Here is a 22533-nt window from a genome sequence, read left to right as displayed (position 1 = left end):
GATATGAACGTCTTTCCCAATTAAGAAACAACATACCCCAATATAAACTTCTAAACCAGCGGTTTGAAACTTATTTTAGCTCAGGGGCCGGACTGATAAAATCATGGCGTAATAGCTTAAAAATAAAAACAACTTCAGATTTTTTTCTTTGTATTACTTTGGGCAACAATAGAACACACACATTCTGAAAAAAGTACTTAATACAAACAATTCTCTTGGCAAAACACTTAAAGTTAATTGAACATTTTGAGTAGAAAATTGGTGCAGTTTGAAAAACACCAGGAAAACTGCAAAGAACTCAGACTTTTTCCCAGTGTTTTTTACAAAAACATTAAACTGTAAGCACTTCCTGTTTAGCATTCTCATGCTGGCGGTTTAAACACGTCTTTAAAAAACGCAATGAGTGTTTTCTTAAACTGCCGCATTGGTGACCTCCGCAACTGCTACAACACATTCATTTATTACCATTCAAATATCGAAATTATAATATAAACAATCATCAACATGACAATGAAGTCAAGGTAGCATAACTACAAACTTAAACAATGTGAAAATGTTGGATTTAAGCATAAAATAAAAATAGAACAAACGACAAATGAAGAAAGGCACATTTTTACAACTGAGTTCAGGGTGCGTATCGTCCAGTCAAACAATTGCACTGCACGGAACTCTAACCACAAAGATGATGGTCACATTGACGTAGGTCTTTGCATCTTATCGTTTCGTTTTTTATCCGTTGACCGGATAATTTACAATTAAAGAAGGTATTGTGTGTCGTTACTGCATCAGTCTGCCGCCATCTGCTGGCTGCCACAACAGAAGCGGCCGATTGCTTGCAATTGGGTGCTTGAAGTCAGCTGACCCGTCATCTTTCAACACTGTCTAGTGTGATGTGGGTTACACTTGAATTGCGACATCTAATGGACACATTTGAAACAGAAGTTTCATTAAAAAATAAAAAAGTATCTAATTTTTATTCCTAGTAAACTCTTCTTGCGAGCCTAACATGTTCTACAAACACATTACTGTCCGAGGAAGTAAGATATGAAATTGTGCACATTGAACCTACAAACTGGGCTTTCTTCAACAGAGTCATTCTTCAATACTCAGGAATACACGACGGCAGTGTTTTTACAGTGCGTTCAAGGACCGCTGAACACTGTAAGACGCCACAACGCCTGCCAGAAATAATAAATAATAGATTTTGTTACACACTTTACATTTTAAACAAATCTTCAAGGGCAACAGTACAATCCAATATTTAAAACAATAAAAGCTTTGCCATTAAAACAGAGTACTGACTAAAACACACTGAAGTGAAGCAAAAAAAAAAACACAAAACATGCAAAATAGTCGCCTTTCTATCATTTATTGTATATATTTTTTTAAATAACCTGGTGTCAGGTTCAAACACCGAACTATCTATTAAACAAGACCAGAAGCAAGGAACCAGGCAGAGACAGAGTTCAATTTTGCTCATGAGGAGAAACCTATGGGGCTGCACACTCAGTTACAGTCTCTCAGACACAATACGTGCAGCTTTTTATACACAAAGTGACAAAAGGCTTGTTTCCTCGTGATCAAGTTAGTTTTGTTCTTTTATCGTTTATTTTTGCTGCTATTTTGCCCCGCTTTTTTTATTTATAAAAAATATACTTGTTTATTTTTTTACTTTTAAATGGACAAATGTTTAATAGTTCTTTAGATTTTGGTACCAGCCTAATGACCAGCACATCGATAACTAAAACTTTAAATAACTATAACTATAAATAAATATTAATGAAGGAATGAGTCATCTTTATTGTTACCAAGCTGTGATGAGGTGACGACTTGTCCAGGGTGTTCCCCGCCTTCCGCCCGAATGCAGCTGAGATAGGCTCCAGCACCTCCCGCGACCCTAAAAGGGACAAGCCGTAGAAAATGGTTGGATGGATGTTGTTAGTAAGCACATACCTAAAACTATCTTACGCTGAATTGAAAAGTTGATGGCTAAATTCCAGCCACTGAGTACGTGTCTGCTTTATTATCCCAGCGGTCGACCAATGCTTAAAATAGTCCATGACTATCAAAATAGTGGTTAGTTGCGGCACTACCTGCGGTTATGTAACGCTGAGCGAGAACATCCTGTTAGGACATCATTAAACAGTCACTATTACACTATACTCCTTCTGTTAATTTGTGTCCAAATGTCATTCTAGTACATTCCATGAGGCGTGTGTTGTGTGTTGTGTTGTGTTACTCTACTTGCACTACCAATGGTTTATTTACAAAGCACTTGTCATACGTCAAAGAATTGCAACACAAAGTGCTTTACAGACTCCAAAACAATACCTATATGACCCATAATCTAACACACACACACACACACACACACACACACACACACACACACACACACACACACACACACACACCAATGAATGCGAGCTGCAGGCACAGACACTGAAAGACTACGTTTACACTGCAGGCCAAAGTGACACAAGTCTGATCCATCCATCCATCCATTTCCTACCGCGTATTCCCTTTGGGGTTGCAGGGGGCGCTTGTGCCTATCTCAGCTACAATCGGGCAGAAGACGGGTACACCCTGGACAAGTTGCCATCTCATGACGCATGTAATATACAAATATGTATTGTCAATAGTGCACCAATAATAGTCTACATCAGGGGTGCCCATTACGTCGATCGCGAGCTACCAGTCGACCGCGGGGGGTGTGTCAGTCGATCTCCAGCCAGGCTTTTAAAAAAAATAGACCTAAAAATTAGTGATCATCAATCTTCACCAAGACGTCACTTAAATGACATTCACGGTACCGGAGGGTCTTGTGAGATGACGCTGGCTGCTGCAAGATCATTATTATGAAAATATGACCGAGAGGAAGGCGAGAAACACTTTTTATTTCAACAGACTCTCGCGCCGTACCTTCCGTCAAAACTCTAAAGGCCGACTGCACATTTCCTATCTTCACAATAAAAGCCCTGCTTCATGCTGCCTGCGCTAACTAAATACAGAGTCTCGGAAAACTGGCGTGCACAAGCGATCCCTCAGAAAGCTGGCGTGCACATCACTTGTGCACGCCAGCTTTCCGAGACTCTTATTTTGTTAGCGCAGGCAGCATGAAGCAGGGCTTTTATTATGAAGATAGGAAATGTGCAGTCGGCCTTTAGAGTTTTGACGGAAGGGACGGCGCTAAAGTCTGTTGAAATAAAAAGTGTTTCTCGCCTTCCTCTCTGTCATTTTTTCATAATAATGAACTGGCAGCAGCCAGCGTCATCTCACAAGACCCTCGGGTGCCGTGAATGTCAATCAAGCAAGCTACGGAATTTGCCGCCAATGTTTTTCTTGTAAAGTGTATGGAAGCTGGATGAATTAGATGCCAAAAAAAACCCACTTTCATGTGGTATTGTACACAAAGGACCACTTTTTTTCTCCTCCATTTGAAAATGTGGGCGTTATCATCATTACTGTCTGATTCCAATCAATGCAAGTCATCAGAATCAGGTAATACACCAACTTATATTCTTGTCTTCGTGAAAGAAAGACATCTATATGTGTTGCACATGCTTGTATTATCATTAAACACATTTAACTTGTTTACAAAAATGTCTTTCATAAATAAATAAATATAAATGATATATATAAATGAGGTAAATCCCCTCGAGTTGGTCAACTGAAAAGTAGCTCGCCTGCAGAAAAAGTGTGGGCACCCCTGGTCTACATGTAATATACAAATATGTATTGTCAATAATAGTCTACATGTAATATATAAATATGTATTGTCAATAGTGCACCAATAATAGTCTACATGTAATATATAAATTCTGTATTTTGATTCCGATGAAATGGCAATTGTTGAAAGACCAGAATTGACGCTGTGGTGTATTTGTTTACATGTTACGTACATTGCGTAAGTTGTTTACGTAAGTGAGTTGAAGAATAAATGTAACGTACAGTAGATCCACGCTGGTGCTCCCAAAGTCACGACCTTTAACCCCTGATGCTGAGGAAGGCTGTAAAGTGAAATATTAAGAACATAAGATCAAATACAAGTTAAACATATCAGGAAGTAGCGGTGTAGGAAAAAAATAGATTTCTTACTTGAAACGATTAATTGCTTGAAAACCTTTTCTTTTTTTTAAATTATTTTTACATCATTTTTGTTTAATCTGTCCTGTCCAGCCACTCAGACAAACCCTATAGTAGATGTAGATGATCTATATCTGATGTACATATTGAAGTGTGGCATACTTCTCCTGTTGTCTTATTTCTATTTGACTCTATTACATGTTTGGTAGAATTTTACAGAGCAAAACCAATTCTCTTAAGTAATATAGAAATTGATCAGAGATGTTTATCTATTTTGTGGAGGAATGGAGTTAATCATAGAACTTACACCCAGTGTTATTAAAAAGTATTGATTTTGGATTGAGAATCGTTTTGAATCAAGATATCATTCTGAATGGAATCGTTACCCTCAACAATCGAATCATGTGGTGCCCAAAGATTCATGGCCTTATTATGAAGATACAAAATATGTAGAGTAAATATGTAACAGATAAATAGAACTACCGTATTTCCTTGAATTGCCGCCGGGTATATAGTATGCACCTGCCTAGAATTTCCGCCGGGTCAAACTCGTCACGTCACGAGTGACACTTCACCTGTCATCATTTTCAAAATGGAGGAGGCTGATTTCAATCATTTTAAATCACTTAAAGGGAAGAAGATTAAGAGCCATTCAGTAGGATTTAAGGTCCAAGCTATTGAATATGCTAAAAAGAACAGTAAGCGGCTATGTTTTATTAATATACCGTAGCTGCGTGTGTCAAATATGAGTCATTAAATGACTCCCGCCTCCTGGTGGTAGAGGGCGCTAGTGATCCTTCTTCAATCAATCAATCAATGTTTACTTATATAGCCCTAAATCACTAGTGTCTCAAAGGGCTGCACAAACCACTACGACATCCTCGGTAGGCCCACATAAGGGCAAGGAAAAATTCACACCCAGTGGCACGTCGGTGACAATGATGACTATGAGAACCTTGGAGAGGAGGAAAGCAATGGATGTCGAGCGGGTCTAACATGATACTGTGAAAGTTCAATCCATAATGGATCCAACACAGTCGCAAGAGTCCAGTCCAAAGCGGATCCAACACAGTCGCAAGAGTCCAGTCCAAAGCGGATCCAACACAGGAGCGAGAGTCCCGTTCACAGCGGAGCCAGCAGGAAACCATCCCAAGCGGAGGCGGATCAGCAGCGCAGAGATGTCCCCAGCCGATACACAGGCGAGCAGTACATGGCCACCGGATCGGACCGGACCCCCTCCACAAGGGAGAGTGGGACATAGGAGGAAAATAAAAGAAACGGCAGATCAACTGGTCTAAAAAGGGAGTCTATTTAAAGGCTAGAGTATACAGATGAGTTTTAAGGTGAGACTTAAATGCTTCTACTGAGGTGGCATCTCAAACTTTTACCGGGAGGGCATTCCAGAGTACTGGAGCCCGAAATGAAAACGCTCTATAGCCCGCAGACTTTTTTTGGCCTTTGGGAATCACTTATAAGCCGGAGTCCTTTCTTGCGACTACTCGGCTGCAGAAGAAGTGACAACAAGCAGCAAGAGTGAGCAGCGATAGTTTATTTTTCCCTCTCGCTTGCACTTTTAACATGGGGGATTACATATCTAAAATAAAACAGTATTCTAAACTGGACTTTCAATCAAAGCAGGAGGTAATAAAGGAAGATCTCCATTGAGACAGAGAGACTTTTAAAACTGAAGAAAAATAAGGAAGACTTCTATAAACAAGTTATCAATGCTTTTGATCAGAAGGAGCTGCGCATGGACTTCATTTATAAGTAAAGGTCAAACCATAATAAAGTGTTTTCAATTAAATGTGCTTTTCATGATGGTATCCTTACATCACACTCAAATTTATAAATGCATGCCTAAATTTGCCGCATGCCTTTGGTAAGCACCGGAGTGAGAAGAGGTTTTAAATTAATTAGCGCCCTGGCGGCTATTCAAGGAAATACGGTACTCGGAGTCAAGCATAAGATAATAAGTAAAACCCTAATAAATTGTATAAATTAGATTAAATCCAAAATCTGGGTCTTTAAAATATGTTTTTTCAGGTCAAAAGGTTTAATCTTAGTGCGACTAAAAGCACTCACCTTTCCACTCCTGTGCTTTTGTTTGTTTTCACATGTGCCAAATTAAGTTGTTAGCTTCACTTTTTTAACTCCACTTTCATTCCTTCAAGAGAGAAAAAAAGAAAGTAGACGAGCCCGCGCCACATTCTGCTTGAAAAATGTTGGGGGTGTTGTCCATCAGGGCTCTTGAGGCTGCTAATGGTTGCCAGATGTGCAGGTTAGAGCGGGGCCATTGGAGCAGCGACCTCTGGCGGCCGTGCGTCTTACTACAACTCGGATACGCCAGCTCTTTTTCTTTCAGCTTTCCATTCTTCCCGTGCACTTTGGAATTCCCTTGTCATCACAAATTGTTGCAGCCGCTCCCTCTTAAGCTCCCCCGGAGAAGTCCAAACATTCACTTTGCGAGCTGCGACGTTGTAACAATAAATTCTGTGCAGTCTGAAGGCCGTACTGTAAATGGGAGATGCGGGGTGGGCTGTTCCTGGAAGGCTCTTTGTGTGTGTGTGTGTGTGTGTGTGTGTGTGTGTGTGTGTGTGTGTGTGTGTGTGTGTGTGTGTGTGTGTGTGTGTCGGGTGTGTGTCTGTGTCGGGTGTGTGTGTCGGGTGTGTGTGTCGGGTGCGTTGCCAGACTGAATCATTGGTGTAAGGCAGGGGTGCCCATTACGTCGATCGCGAGCTACCATTCGACCGCGGGGGGTGTGTCAGTCGATCTCGAGCCAAGCTTTTTAAAAAAATAGACCTAAAAATTAGTGATCATCAATCTTCACCAAGACGTCACTTAAATGACATTCACGGTACCGGAGGGTCTTGTGAGATGACGCTGGCTGCTGCAAGATCATTATTATAAAAATATGACCGAGAGGAAGGCGGGAAACACTTTTTATTTCAACAGACTCTCGCGCCGTACCTTCCGTGAAAACTCTAAAGGCCGACTGCACATTTCCTATCTTCACAATAAAAGCCCTGCTTCATGCTGCCTGCGCTAACTAAATACAGAGTCTCGGAAAACTGGCGTGCACAAGCGATCCCTCAGAAAGCTTTCCGAGACTCTTATTTTGTTAGCGCAGGCAGCATGAAGCAGGGCTTTTATTGTGAAGATAGGAAATGTGCAGTGGGCCTTTAGAGTTTTGACGGAAGGGACGGCGCGAAAGTCTGTTGAAATAAAAAGTGTTTCTCGCCTTCCTCTCTGTCATTTTTTCATAATAATGAACTGGCAGCAGCCAGCGTCATCTCACAAGACCCTCGGGTGCCGTGAATGTCAATCAAGCAAGCTACGGAATTTGCCGCCAATGTTTTTCTTGTAAAGTGTATGGAAGCTGGATGAATTAGATGCCAAAAACCAACCACTTTCATGTGGTATTGTACAGAAAGGACAACTTTTTTTTCTCCTCCATTTGAAAATGTGGGCGTTATCATCATTACTGTCTGATTCCAATCAATGCGAGTCATCAGAATCAGGTAATACACCAACTTATATTCTTGTCTTCGTGAAAGAAAGACATCTATATGCCGGAGTCTTTTGAACGCAGATTTCTTGCCGGGACATATGGTGCAATACAATCGGCAAGATAGGCTGGAGCTAGACCGTGTAGTATTTTATACGTAAGTAGTAAAACCTTAAAGTCACATCTTAAGTGCACAGGAAAGCCAGTGCAGGTGAGCCAGTACAGGCGTAATATGATCAAACTTTCTTGTTGTCAAAAGTCTAGCAGCCGCGTTTTGTACCAACTGTAATCTTTTAATGCTAGACATGGGGAGACCCGAAAATAATACGTTACAGTAATCGAGGCGAGACGTAACAAACGCATGGATAATGATCTCAGCGTCTTTAGTGGACAAAATGGAGCGAATTTTTGCGATATTACGGAGATGAAAGAAGGCCGTTTTAGTAACGCTTTTAATGTGTGACTCAAAGGAGAGAGTTGGGTCGAATTTCGGATGTACTTTGTGGACGCCGTCTGCTCCACACACTGCAAGTCTTTGCTGTCGTCCAGCATTCTGTTTTTGTTTACTTTGCAGCAAGTTCAGTTTTAGTTTTGTTTTGCATAGCCATCCCTATGCTTCTGTGCCTTTTGCTTTCCGTTTTCTTCATTTTTGGTTTAAGCGTTACATACCTTTTTACCTGCACACAGTCTCCCGCTGTGCTCCGCATATTGGGCTCACGACAAACCAACCTCAAGGCGTTGAGACCACTGGCTGCCACCTACTGAGATGGAGTACTACATGGTCACCCTGCTGAGCTCTAGACAGCACAAGCACTGGACAACGGCACTTTATTAGCAGATTTTAATCATTGATTTGCAAAAAATATTTTTTGGACCAATTAGGTGACGTTACGTTGCATCATTTCCCACGGCACAGCAGACATTGTCTTACGCGGCACAGTGGTTGAAAAACATTGGCTTAGATCACCAGATCGCCCATAAGGACCAGATGAGTCGCCCGCTGGCCTGTTCTAAAAATAGCTCAAATAGCAGCACTTACCAGTGAGCTGCCGCTATTTTTTTAAATTGTATTTATTTACTAGCAAGCTGGTCTCACTTTGCTGGACATTTTTAATTCTAAGAGAGACAAAACTCAAATAGAATTTGAAAATCCAAGAAAATATTTTGAGACTTGGTCTTCACTTGTTTAAATAAATTAATATTTTTTTTACTTTGCTTCTTATAACTTTCAGAAAGACAATTTTGGAGAAAAAAATACAACCATAAAAATAATTTTTGGATTTTTAAACACGTATACCTTTTTACCTTTTAAATTCCTTCCTCTTCTTTCCTGACAATTTAAATCAATGTTCAAGTATTTATTTAATTTTTTTAATTGTAAAGAATAATAAATACATTTTGATTTAATTCTTCATTTTAGCTTCTGTTTTTTTGACAAAGAATATTTGTGAAATATTTCTTCAAACTTATGATTAAAATTAAAAAAAAATATTCTAGCAAATCTAGAAAATCTGTAGAATTTCTTTTAAAATTGTTGTTCTGGAAAATCTAGAAGAAATAATGATTTGTCTTTGTTAGAAATATAGCTTGGTCCAATTTGTTATATATTCTAACAAAGTGCAGATTGGATTTTAACTTATTTAAAACATGTCATCAAAATTCTAAAATTAAATTTAATCAGGAAAAATTCCTTATGCTGTTCCGTAAATTATTTTTTAATTTTTTCAAAAAGATTCGAAATAGCTAGTTTCTCTCTTATTTTTTTCAGTTGAATTTTGAATTTTAAAGAGTCGAAATTGAAGATAAACTGTTTCAAAATGTAATTTTCATTTTTTTTGTGTGTGTTTTCTCCTTGTTTAAATCGTTCAATTAAGTGTTTTTTTCATCATTAATTCTCTACAAAAAACCTTCCGTAAAAGGAAAAAAAATGTACGACGGAATGACAGACAGAAATACCCATTTTTTTAACACATATATGTATATGTATATATATATGTATATATATATATATATATATATATATATTAGGGCTGGGCAACGATTAAACATTTTAATCAAAGTTAATCGCACTATTTCTCTGATTAATTGCGATTAACTGCATTGTATACGCAAAGCCCAATAATGAATTCAAAAGTAGTGTGTAGTGCACCTTTATTGGAATATTCTCCCACATGAACAAAAGCGCCAAAACATTTGTTGTGCAAACACAATTTAAATCAGTCCTTGTTAAACAGTAGCAGTTAAATAGCATATTTGATGAAAATCAACTCAAAAAATTTAAGCTTATTGCCACTGCCAGGGTATTTAAGTTATCCTGTTTGTTATGGAAAATAAATATAATCTACATACAAATCTCTGAGCCACAATCATAACATCTGAACAGGCAATTTCTGAGGTAACAGCAGAAACATTTTTTTTTATCAGGGATCTTATGTTTAAAAAACCTATATTATAGGTAGTGGGCTGTTTTAGGGAATTTTTGATCAAATTATCCGTAGTAGCAATATTAATAATGTTGTGTTTATTCTGCGTAGTGCACTTAAAATAATTATGACCATATCTAGGAATTGATATGATGGGAATTTTCCGATTGTTTGCTTGGTGCTTTGATAAACTGAACGCATATACATGGTACTACATTGTGATGTTATGAGCCAGGGAAAAAAAGAACTACCCTACCCAGCATGCAACAGGAGTGAGGAGCATGCGCGGTAGCCCGGTATAGGTTGTGTCGCCATGACGGCATCTTGTATGTTGTGATATGCACGCTCTGAAAGCAAACGTTAAGAACTCAGCCAACACTCCTGGTCTGCATTATTCATAAATAGACAGACAACACATATACTCCGCTGCTTCACAGGCCGCTGGATGTAGCCGGCAAAGTATTCCCATGCTAGCTAGCCGCTCTAGCAAGCACGCGTCATTCAGTCCAAAACGGCCCGATCTATCCACATCCAGAATTGTCTGGCGGTCGTAAGTGATCCCGGAGTGACCACGCTGTAAGCCAGCCATGAAATTTGCAGAATTGTCCGGTATTTTTGCCAAATGTTCCATCTTTACCAAGAGCCATCTTGTTAAGAAAAGGCGTTAACAAAATAAAAGCATGTAAACAACATACGCAAATGTGCGATAAAATAATTGTCGGCGTTAATAGATTGATGAGTTAACTCATAATTAACGCACTAATTTGCCCACCCCTAATATATATATATATATATTAAAGTTAAATTGAACAAATTGGCTATTTCTGGAAATGTATTTAAGTGTGTATCAAACTGGTAGCCCCTCGCATTAATCAGAAGCCAAGAAGTAGCTCTTGGTTTCAAAAAGGTTGACCCCTGCTCTAGACTATGGCATGAAAACCGTAAGTGCCTTGAGGTCACGTGACTGCAACCCAGCTATAGTATTGGAAATACTATAGCTGGGTACAATGGCTATGAGTTGTTGTTTTTTCCCTTGGCCTCAGTCTGGACCCCTTCTCCAGGGGCCCAGGCCTAGACCGATTTGTTTTAATTTTATTTTTATTTTATTTTATTTTAATCTTTTTTTTTTTTTCCTCCCATTCCCCCCCACTTGTTTACCTGTGTGTCACCTTTTTTGTAAGGTACGCCGGAAGTTGGTCCTGTTCTGTCTCCCTGTAATGTTTGTCTGATCTTGAATGGGATTGTGCTGAAAATTGTAATTTCCCCCTCAGGGATTAATAAAGTATGTCTGATTCTGATATTTTTGTTCAAATGTTTTTATTTTGAGTTTGTTTTTGCAAGTGTGCCTTGTTACTGAAAACTTGACTTTTTTTCAAGTTGTTTTGAAATGTGATGAAGTCATAGAAGTTGTTTGTGGATTGGAAGAAGTTGTTAGGGTTTTAGTGCGGTGTTGCCACGTAGTAGCAGGACAGGAAGGAGGAGGAGTCTTCTCTGCAGTGACACACGCGGTCACATGATGTCTGTCGTCCAGTCGGGCTTGAGCGCATCATCCTCATCATCATCATCCAGCTCGGTGGTCTGCACCAACTTGACTGATGGATGGCCTGAATATCAAACCTGGGAGTCGCGACAGATGCCCCTCCCCCACAATTTGTTGCAGGCCGCGCTTTCCTCTGGCAGCCTGTTAAAGTGTGACTCAGGGCGCCAATTACCACGTTAGGCTTTTCTGAGGCAGACTCGCCGCCACATGTCGGCTGTAAAGAGTCTCTGAGCGGCCATGTCGTGTTGACTTCTTCTCTCTCTCTCCTCCGCAGATCCACACATCAAAGTGTGCGGCAAGAGGGAAGACGTGAGGGAAGCCAAAGACAGGATCATGTTGGTGCTCGACACAAAGGTAAACATCCTCATGCTGACTTCCCTCCGGGCAGGAGGCTGCGTTGCCATGGCCACAGAATGGCACACCTTGCTGACTGTGCTGCAGCACCCCCTGGGGGCAGCCAGTCACCATGCACACCTGTGTGCCGCCTAATAGGACACGTCCAAACACTTCAATAAGCACACTTGTGCAGTCCAATGAGGACCAAACAATGGGTACACCTGTACAGTCCAATGAGGACCAAACAATAGGTACACCTGTGCAGTCCAATGAGGACAAAACAATGGGTACACCTGAGCAGTCCAATGGGGACAAAACAATAGGTACACATGTGCAGTCCAATGAGGACAAAACAATAGGTACACCTGTGCAGTCCAATGTGGACAAAACAATAGGTACACCTGTGCAGTCCAATGTGGACAAAACAATAAGCACACCTGTGCAGTCCAATGTGGACAAAACAATAGGTACACCTGTGCAGTCCAATGTGGACAAAACAATAGGTACACCTGTGCAGTCCAATGTGGACAAAACAATAGGTACACCTGTGCAGTCCAATGTGGACAAAACAATAAGCACACCTGTGCAGTCCAATGTGGACAAAACAATAGGTACACCTGTGGAGTCCAATGAGGACAAAACAATAGATACACCTGTGCAGTCCAATGAGGACCAAACAATAGGTACACCTGTGGAGTCCAATGAGGACCAAACAATAGGTACACCTGTGCAGTCCAATGTGGACAAAACAATAGGTACACCTGTGCAGTCCAATGAAGACCAAACAATAGGTACACCTGTGCAGTCCAATGAGGACAAAACAATAGGTACACTTGTGGAGTCCAATGATGACCAAACAATAGGTACACCTGTGCAGTCCAATGAGGACCAAACAATAGGTACACATGTGCAGTCCAATGAGGACCAAACAATAGGTACGCCTGTGCAGTCCAATGAGGACAAAACAATAGGTACACCTGTGCAGTCCAATGAGGACAAAACAATAGGTACAACTGTGCAGTCCAATGAGGACCAAACAATAGGTACACCTGTGCAGTCCAATGAGGACAAAACAATAGGTACACCTGTGGAGTCCAATGAGGACCAAACAATAGGTACACCTGTGCAGTCCAATGAGGACCAAACAATAGGTACACCTGTGCAGTCCAATGAGGACCAAACAATAGGTACACCTGTGCAGTCCAATGAGGACAAAACAATAGGTACAACTGTGCAGTCCAATGAGGACCAAACAATAGGTACACCTGTGCAGTCCAATGAGGACAAAACAATAGGTACACCTGTGGAGTCCAATGAGGACCAAACAATAGGTACACCTGTGCAGTCCAATGAGGACCAAACAATAGGTACACATGTGCAGTCCAATGAGGACCAAACAATAGGTACACCTGTGCAGTCCAATGAGGACAAAACAATAGGTACACCTGTGCAGTCCAATGAGGACAAAACAATAGGTACACCTGTGCAGTCCAATGAGGACAAAACAATAGGTACACCTGTGCAGTCCAATGAGGACAAAACAATAGGTACACCTGTGCAGTCCAATGAGAACAAAAGGACACAATTTTGGGTGTTTCACTTAATTTGACAATGTGTTTGTCACAGTGGGAGGTCTAGAACTTCACTCTGTCATGCTGAGAGCTCTTTAGAATATTTGGACTTTTCTCATGTTGCTGAATAAAGTAACCACATTTTAGAAACACTTAAGTATGAGTGAAAAAACTGCAAATAGGAGAGAAAAAATTGTAATTTTTTTACAACCAATTTTAATACTTTATTCTTGTAAAATTAAATTTTCCTTCCTGTAATATTCTGAACAATTCCCTGGAAAATTACATCGCTTCTCCTATAATATATTTAAATCAATTTCACGTAAGATAACAATTTTTTTCATGAAAAATCAGAACGATGTATTTATTGTAAGTGTCTCATCTCATGCTAAATAAGATAACAATATTTTAGAAAACACCTCAGTATGAGTGCAAAAACCGCAAATAGGAACCAATTTTACTGCTTTAGTCTTGTAGAATTACATTTTTCTTCCTGTAATATTTGCCAAAAATATTTGTAAAATTACATCTTTTCCCCTATAATATTGTGAATCAATGCATGTAAGATTACATTTGTTTTTCAAGAATAGTATCAATTATTTGTTTATGAATGTATATATATATATTTATCGTAAATAAATGCCTCATGACATGTTGCTAAATAAAGTGACCATGAAAATGAGTGCAAATAGGAGATAAAGATACGTCATTTTACAGATTCATTCTTTTAGAACAAATTCTTATAAAAGGACATCGGTTCTCCTACGTTTTCAATCAATTCATGTTTGAATGATTCTTTAGACGGAATAAAAACATCTGGCAATAAAAAATTACACAAAAAAACTAGAAAATGCAATTTTTGGGGAAATTGCATGTGAATACCGGACTTAAACGCTAAAGTTAGCATGCCAACAGTCAGAATGCATCAAGTACATGACAGTAAAGCACATGGAAGTGAAATTAGCTGAAAATGTTTTCTTTTAACGTTAGCATGCTAACAGTTAGCATGTGTCAAGTACCGAGTGTTCAAGAATGTTTGGCTGGGAAATTGGCTTTAAAAAGTTAGTATGCTAATGTTAGTAGGTTAGAATTCTAATTGTTAGCATGCTAACAGTTAGCATGTGTCAAGTACCGAGTGTTCAAGAATGTTTGGCTGTGAAATTGGCTTTAAAAAGTTAGTATGCTAATGTTAGTAGGTTAGAATTCTAATTGTTAGCATGCTAACAGTAGCATGTGTCAAGTACCAAATTATGTGACTCTTAGGTGTAAATCAGCCGCTAAATCGGCAAAAAAATTAGCGCGTTAATCGTTAGCATCGTTAGCAAATTTGGCTAAAAAAAATAGTTAGCATGCTAAAGTGGGTAATGTTGTCTGAGGCTCAGCCAATCAGGTTGTTTTGGTCTGGTCTAGAATCCAACACAACTGTGTCATTTCTATTTCAAGTCTCTTTGCCCATTTTCATGTTGGAAAAGGCTTCATTTAGGGAAAATGTACATAGAATATGCTTTGTTAGCAAAAACACAAAGCTAAGATATGGATGTTGTGCTGAGAGAGTTTAATATATCAGTATCTTTAATATACAAAATGTATCAAAGTGGCCCCGCATCCTTGCTGGAAAAAGTTCGGACACCCCTGTTTTAAATGACCATTTTAGTAAAAAATCAGTTAAAATAGAACAGAAAGTACTTTATTGATCCCTGCGGGGATTTTTCAGCACCACAGTTTGCTCACAATAGACAATAAACACTTGGGTATTGTTTTAAATGTGATTAATATAAATACAGTCTATTATACAGCATTATTCACATGTGAATAATGCTGTATAATAGACTGTATTTATATTATTCACATGTGAATAACACTGTATTTATGTTATTCACGTGTGAATAATATAAATACAGTTTATTACACAGCATTATTCACATGTGAATAACATAAATACAGTGTTATTCACATGTGAATAACATAAATACAGTGTTATTCACATGTGAATAATATAAATACATTATAGATTTAAGTACATAGGAAGTTCTTTCCATGGTTTAAATGAAAGTGTTCTGCTAATCATTGTTGGTGGTCTTCTGTGCAGAGTAACAGGGTGACGCTGAAGATGGACGTGTCTCACACGGAGCACTCGCACGTGATCGGCAAAGGCGGCAACAACATCAAGAGGGTGATGGAGGAGACGGGATGCCACATCCACTTCCCCGACTCCAACAGGAACAACCAGACAGAGAAAAGCAACCAGGTGTGTTGAGTATTTATGCGAGGCAAGCACTCTTGTCCCCATAGGTGTGTCCTCCCACACCTTGACCTTGACCTTGTTCCATAGTTGTGTGTCCTCCCACACCTTGACCTTGAACTTGTTCCATAGTTGTGTCCTATCAAACCTTGACCTTGTTCCATAGTTGTGTCCTCTCAAACCTTGACCTTGTTCTATAATTGTGTCCTCCCACACCTTGACCTTGTTCCGTAGTTGTGTCCTCTCAAACCTTGACCTTGTTCCGTAGTTGTGTCCTCCTTGACCTTGACCTTGTTCCATAGTTGTGTCCTATCAAACCTTTACCTTGTTCCATAATTGTGTCCTCTCAAACCTTGACCTTGTTCTATAATTGTGTCCTCCCACACCTTGACCTTGTTCCGTAGTTGTGTCCTCTCAAACCTTGACCTTGTTCTATAATTGTGTCCTCCCACACCTTGACCTTGTTCCGTAGTTGTGTCCTCTCAAACCTTGACCTTGTTCCGTAGTTGTGTCCTCCTTGACCTTGACCTTGTTCCATAGTTGTGTCCTATCAAACCTTTACCTTGTTCCATAGTTGTGTCCTCTCAAACCTTGACCTTGTTCTATAATTGTGTCCTCCCACACCTTGACCTTGTTCCGTAGTTGTGTCCTCTCAAACCTTGACCTTGTTCCGTAGTTGTGTCCTCCTTGACCTTGACCTTGTTCCATAGTTGTGTCCTCTCAAACCTTGACCTTGTTCCATAGTTGTGTCCTCCCAAACCTTGACCTTGTTCCATAGTTGTGTCCTCCTTGACCTTGTTCCATAGTTGTGTCGTCTCAAACCTTGAGCTTGTTCCATAGTTGTGTCCTCCCAAACCTTGACCTTGTTCCATAGTTGTGTCCTCTCAAACCTTGACCTTGAACTTGTTCCTTAGTTGTGTCCTCTTTGACCTTGTTCCATAGTTGTGTCCTCTCAAACCTTGACCTAGTTCCATAGTTGTGTCCTCCCACACCTTGACCCTGACCTTGTTCCATAGTTGTGTCCTCCCGCACCTTGACCTTGTTCCATAGTTGTCTCCTCCTTGACCTTGACCTACGGACACAAATGCCAATGTTGGTATTTTTCTCCAAGTGGCGCCGCCCACACGTCAGCGGAAGCTTCCTTCTACTCGGGCAGTAACTAGACGTTTAGCAACTTGAGAGTTGGTGTGCGTGGTGGCCTGCCAGCTGCAGAGGGCCGCCCCTGCTGATTCCTAAATGGACATCAACGTCCCGACTCCTCTGTTGTTTCAGCTGGGCCACTTTGACACTTTTCTCTGCTGGAGGCCATGTGGAGTAAGTGGAGGTGCCACCTGGCTTCTTTCATGACACAAAAGGCCCGTCTGTATCCTGAATTGGCCGATAGTCCAAATATCTGTCTGGCTTTTCAAGCGGCTTACCTTCAGATAGTTTTACAGTCTATATATGTGGTTTTTTGAAGTGGCCTGTATCAAATAAGCAACACCTGAAATGACAACATTTCACAGGAGGAACAGTCAAGGGAAGCAGAAACATGCCTGAAACTTTCTTCGGGTTTCAAACATTTTTATATAGCAAATACTCCACACAACATGTGACATGTAAAGTTACATGTCAACAACATGTGACATGTAAAGTTACATTTCAACATGTGACATGTAAAGTTACATTTCAACATGTGACATCAACATGTGAAATGTAAAGTTACATTTCAACATGTGACATGTAAAGTTACATTTCAACATGTGACATGTAAAGTTACATTTCAACATGTGACATGTAAAGTTACATTTCAACATGTGACATGTAAAGTTACATTTCAACATGTGACATGTAAAGTTATATGTCAACAACATGGGACATGTAAAGTTACATCTGAACAACATTTGACATGTAAAGTTACATCTGAACAACATTTGACATGTAAAGTTACATCTGAACAACATTTGACATGTGAAGTTACATGTCAACAACATTTGACATGTAAAGTTACATGTCAACAACAAGTGACATATAAAGTTACATGTCAACATGTGACATGTAAAGTTACATTTCAACATGTGACATGTAAAGTTACATTTCAACATGTGACATGTCAAGTTACATTTCAACATGTGACATGTAAAGTTACATTTCAACAACATGGGACATGTAAAGTTACATTTCAACATGTGACATGTAAAGTTACATGTCAACAACATGTGACATGTAAAGTTACAGTTCAACAACATGGGACATGTAAAGTTACATTTCAACAACATGGGACATGTAAAGTTACATTTCAACATGTGACATGTAAAGTTACATTTCAACATGTGACATGTAAAGTTAAATTTCAACATGTGACATGTAAAGTTACATTTCAACAACATGGGACATGTAAAGTTACATTTCAACAACATGGGACATGTAAAGTTACATTTCAACAACATGGGACATGTAAAGTTACATTTCAACATGTGACATGTAAAGTTACATTTCAACATGTGACAGGTAAAGTTACATTTCAACATGTGACATGTAAAGTTACATTTCAACATGTGACATGTAAAGTTACATTTCAACAACATGGGACATGTAAAGTTACATTTCAACAACATGGGACATGTAAAGTTACATTTCAACATGTGACATGTAAAGTTACATTTCAACATGTGACATGTAAAGTTACATGTCAACAACATGGGACATGTAAAGTTACATTTCAACATGTGACATGTAAAGTTACATTTCAACATGTGACATGTAAAGTTACATTTCAACATGTGACAGGTAAAGTTACATTTCAACATGTGACATGTAAAGTTACATTTCAACATGTGACATGTAAAGTTACATTTCAACAACATGGGACATGTAAAGTTACATTTCAACATGTGACATGTAAAGTTATATGTCAACAACATGGGACATGTAAAGTTACATCTGAACAACATTTGACATGTAAAGTTACATCTGAACAACATTTGACATGTAAAGTTACATCTGAACAACATGTGACATGTAAAGTTACATTTCAACATGTGACATGTAAAGTTACATTTCAACATGTGACATGTAAAGTTACATTTCAACATGTGACATGTAAAGTTACATTTCAACATGTGACATGTAAAGTTACATTTCAACATGTGACATGTAAAGTTACATTTCAACAACATGGGACATGTAAAGTTACATTTCAACAACATGGGACATGTAAAGTTACATTTCAACATGTGACATGTAAAGTTACATTTCAACATGTGACATGTAAAGTTACATTTCAACATGTGACATGTAAAGTTACATTTCAACATGTGACATGTAAAGTTACATTTCAACATGTGACATGCAAAGTTACATTTCAACATGTGACATGTAAAGTTACATTTCAACATGTGACATGTAAAGTTACATTTCAACATGTGACATGTAAAGTTACATTTCAACAACATGGGACATGTAAAGTTACATCTGAACAACATTTGACATGTAAAGTTACATGTCAACAACATGTGACATGTAAAGTTACATTTCAACATGCGACATGTAAAATTACATTTCAACATGCGACATTTAAAGTTACATGTCAACAACATGTGACATGTAGAGTTACATTTCAACATGTGACATGTAAAGTTACATGTCAACAACATGTGACATGAAAAGTTACATTTCAACATGTGACATGTAAAGTTACATTTCAACATGTGCCATGTAAAGTTACATTTCAACATGTGACATGTAAAGTTACATTTCAACATGTGACATGTAAAGTTACATTTCAACAACAAGTGACATGTAAAGTTACATTTTAACATGTGACGTGTAAAGTTTTGATTGATTGATTGATTGATACTTGTATTAGTAGATTGCACAGTACAGTACATATTCCGTACAATTGACCACTTAATGGTAACACCCCAATAAGTTTTTCAACTTGTTTAAGTCGGGGTCCACGTTACTCAATTCATGGTAAAGTTACATTTCAACATGTGACATGTAAAGTTACATTTCAACATGTGACATGTAAAGTTACATGTCAACAACATGGGACATGTAAAGTTACATCTGAACAACATTTGACATGTAAAGTTACATGTCAACATGTGACATGTAAAGTTACATTTCAACAACATGTGACATGTAAAGTTACATTTCAACATGGGACATGTAAAGTTACATTTCAACAACATGGGACATGTAAAGTTACATTTCAACATGTGACATGTAAAGTTACATTTCAACATGTGACATGTAAAGTTACATGTCAACATGTGACAGGTAAAGTTACATTTCAACAACATGTGACATGTAAAGTTACATTTCAACATGGGACATGTAAAGTTACATTTCAACAACATGGGACATGTAAAGTTACATTTCAACATGTGACATGTAAAGTTACATTTCAACATGTGACATGTAAAGTTACATTTCAACATGTGACATGTAAAGTTACATTTCAACAACATGTGACATGTAAAGTTACATTTCAACATGTGACGTGTAAAGTTACATTTCAACATGTGACACGTAAAGTTACATTTCAACATGTGACATGTAAAGTTACATTTCAACATGTGACATGTAAAGTTACATGTCAACAACATGGGACATGTAAAGTTACATCTGAACAACATTTGATATGTAAAGTTACATCTGAACAACATTTGACATGTAAAGTTACACGTCAACAACATGGGACATGTAAAGTTACATCTGAACAACATGTGACATGTAAAGTTACATTTCAACATGTGACATGTAAAGTTAAATTTCAACATGTTACATGTAAAGTTACATTTCAACATGGGACATGTAAAGTTACATTTCAACATGTGACATGTAAAGTTACATTTCAACATGTGACATGTAAAGTTACATTTCAGCAACATGTGAAGTTACATTTGAACAACATATAAATATGTTTCAGTGTTGTTCAGTACACTTTGGAAACATGTGTTGATCATTGACTTTTTGTGATTCTTTCAAGGCATTTTCTTGAAAAACCAAATCATATATTCCAAATTGTTGGAAAAGGTTTGAGGCACCAAGAGGGACTGGCACTGATAAGATTTTTACAGTTCCGGTTCCATTTTTTAATTCTGCTTAACAGTTCTCTTGTTGATTGTTATCTGGAAAGAAAGAGGGGAAAAAATGTGAATTAGCCCCAATTTAGTGTCGTTTAGAGCAGGAGTGTGCAATCGTTCTGCCTCCGAGGGCCAAAGTGAAAATGTGCCAAAGGTCTGCGGGCCAAACAGCAATTTTCACCACTGTTATTATAAAACATTATTTTTACTAATCACTTCTTTCACTTTATTGACAAGTTACCTTCAAGGTGTTTGGTCTTAGTCCAAATTATAGAAAAGTTGTGTCCTTTCGACCCCGCTAGATACCTGAACTGGACTATGTGAGAGAACAAATATCAGAATTGGATTGTTTTTAACAATAATACGTTGTTTTTGTATACTTCTTCTCTAATACACTGTTCGGGTTTCTGTCAGGTTCGAACACCGATGACATCTATTAAACAAGACAAGAAGCAAGGAATTAAACAAAGACTGGATTCATCCATCCATCCATCTTCTTCCGCTTATCCGAGGTCGGGTCGCGGGGGCACAGCCTAAGCAGGGAAACCCAGACTTCCCTCTCCCAGCCACTTCGTCTAGCTCTTCCCGGGGGATCCCGAGGCGTTCCCAGGCCAGCCGGGAGACATAGTCTTCCCAACGTGTCCTGGGTCTTCCCCGTGGCCTCCTACCGGTTGGACGTGCCCTAAACACCTCCCTAGGGAGGCGTTCGGGTGGCATCCTGACCAGATCCCCGAACCACCTCATCTGGCTCCTCTCGATGTGAAGGAGCAGCGGCTTTACTTTGAGTTCCTCCCGGATGGCAGAGCTTCTCACCCTATCTCTAAGGGAGAGACCTGGAAACTCATTTCGGCCGTTTGTACCCGTGATCTTATCCTTTCGGTCATGACCCAAAGCTCATGACCATAGGTGAGGATGGGAACGTAGATCGACCGGTATATTGAGAGCTTTGCCTTCCGGCTCAGCTGGATTCAATTCAATTCAAGACTGGATTCAATTTAGCTCAATGAAGAGAAATGTCTCGGCTGTACTCTTGTACAGTCTTCCACCATGCTCCTACAAGAGCATGCTACGCCTCTTTTATTTGGACTTTCCTTGATTATATAGCATCAGCTGTTTGTAAAGGGAGGGGGGGTTCAATCAATCAATCAATCAATCAATGTTTACTTATATAGCCCTAAATCACTAGTGTCTCAAAGGGCTGCACAAACCACCACGACATCCTCGGTAGGCCCACATAAGGGCAAGGAAAACTCACACCCAGTGAGACGTCGGTGACAATAATGACTATGAGAACCTTAGAGAGGAGGAAAGCAATGGATGTCGAGCGGGTCTAACATGATACTGTGAAAGTTCAATCCACAATGGATCCAACACAGTCGCGAGAGTCCAGTCCAAAGCGGATCCAACACAGCAGCGAGAGTCCCGTTCACAGCGGAGCCAGCAGGAAACCATCCCAAGCGGAGGCGGATCAGCAGCGCAGAGATGTCCCCAGCCGATACACAGGCAAGCAGTACATGGCCACCGGATCGGACCGGACCCCCTCCACAAGGGAGAGTGGGACATAGAAGAAAAAGAAAAGAAACGGCAGATCAACTGGTCTAAAAAGGGAGTCTATTTAAAGGCTAGAGTATACAAATGAGTTTTAAGGTGAGACTTAAATGCTTCTACTAAACCACTGTTGCCTTCGGTCACAAAACAGTTCAAAGAAAAGATGCCTGGAGATTGCGTCGGGTCCTGCTTCTTCTCCACTTTGTAGAT

General features: G+C 39.3%; 1 protein-coding gene and 1 long non-coding RNA gene across 7 annotated transcripts in view; one reads left to right on the top strand and one right to left on the bottom strand.

The window, feature by feature from the left end:
* The window catches only part of LOC133559709 (uncharacterized), an 8543-nt gene extending 6482 nt beyond the window's left edge, over nucleotides 1–2061 (bottom strand). The window contains exons 1-3 of one of the 2 annotated variants that reach the window (XR_009808256.1): nucleotides 1969–2061; nucleotides 1809–1897; nucleotides 1–1178 (exon numbers count right to left, since the gene is read on the bottom strand). The exon at nucleotides 1–1178 is cut by the window's left edge and continues 36 nt beyond it. This is a non-coding gene — a long non-coding RNA (uncharacterized LOC133559709). The remainder of the gene's footprint in view (nucleotides 1179–1808; nucleotides 1898–1968) is intronic. The other variant, XR_009808257.1, reaches the window with a different exon arrangement.
* LOC133559708 (protein bicaudal C homolog 1-like) overlaps nucleotides 1–22533 on the top strand; it is a 164956-nt gene that overhangs the window by 89714 nt on the left and 52709 nt on the right. For 4 of the 5 annotated variants that reach the window (XM_061911735.1, XM_061911736.1, XM_061911738.1 and 1 more), the window contains exons 4-5: nucleotides 11829–11908; nucleotides 15551–15709. In XM_061911735.1, coding sequence (XP_061767719.1) covers nucleotides 11829–11908; nucleotides 15551–15709 — 239 coding nt within the window. Of the gene's footprint in view, nucleotides 1–11828; nucleotides 11909–15550; nucleotides 15710–22533 lie in introns of those variants that run through there. The other variant, XM_061911740.1, reaches the window with a different exon arrangement.

Source organism: Nerophis ophidion, linkage group LG09 (assembly GCF_033978795.1).
Source record: "Nerophis ophidion isolate RoL-2023_Sa linkage group LG09, RoL_Noph_v1.0, whole genome shotgun sequence".
In the NCBI taxonomy this organism is placed as follows: domain Eukaryota; kingdom Metazoa; phylum Chordata; class Actinopteri; order Syngnathiformes; family Syngnathidae; genus Nerophis; species Nerophis ophidion.
The sequence above is the reverse complement of the archived record's forward strand: the minus strand, read 5'-3'. Positions and strand labels throughout refer to the sequence as shown.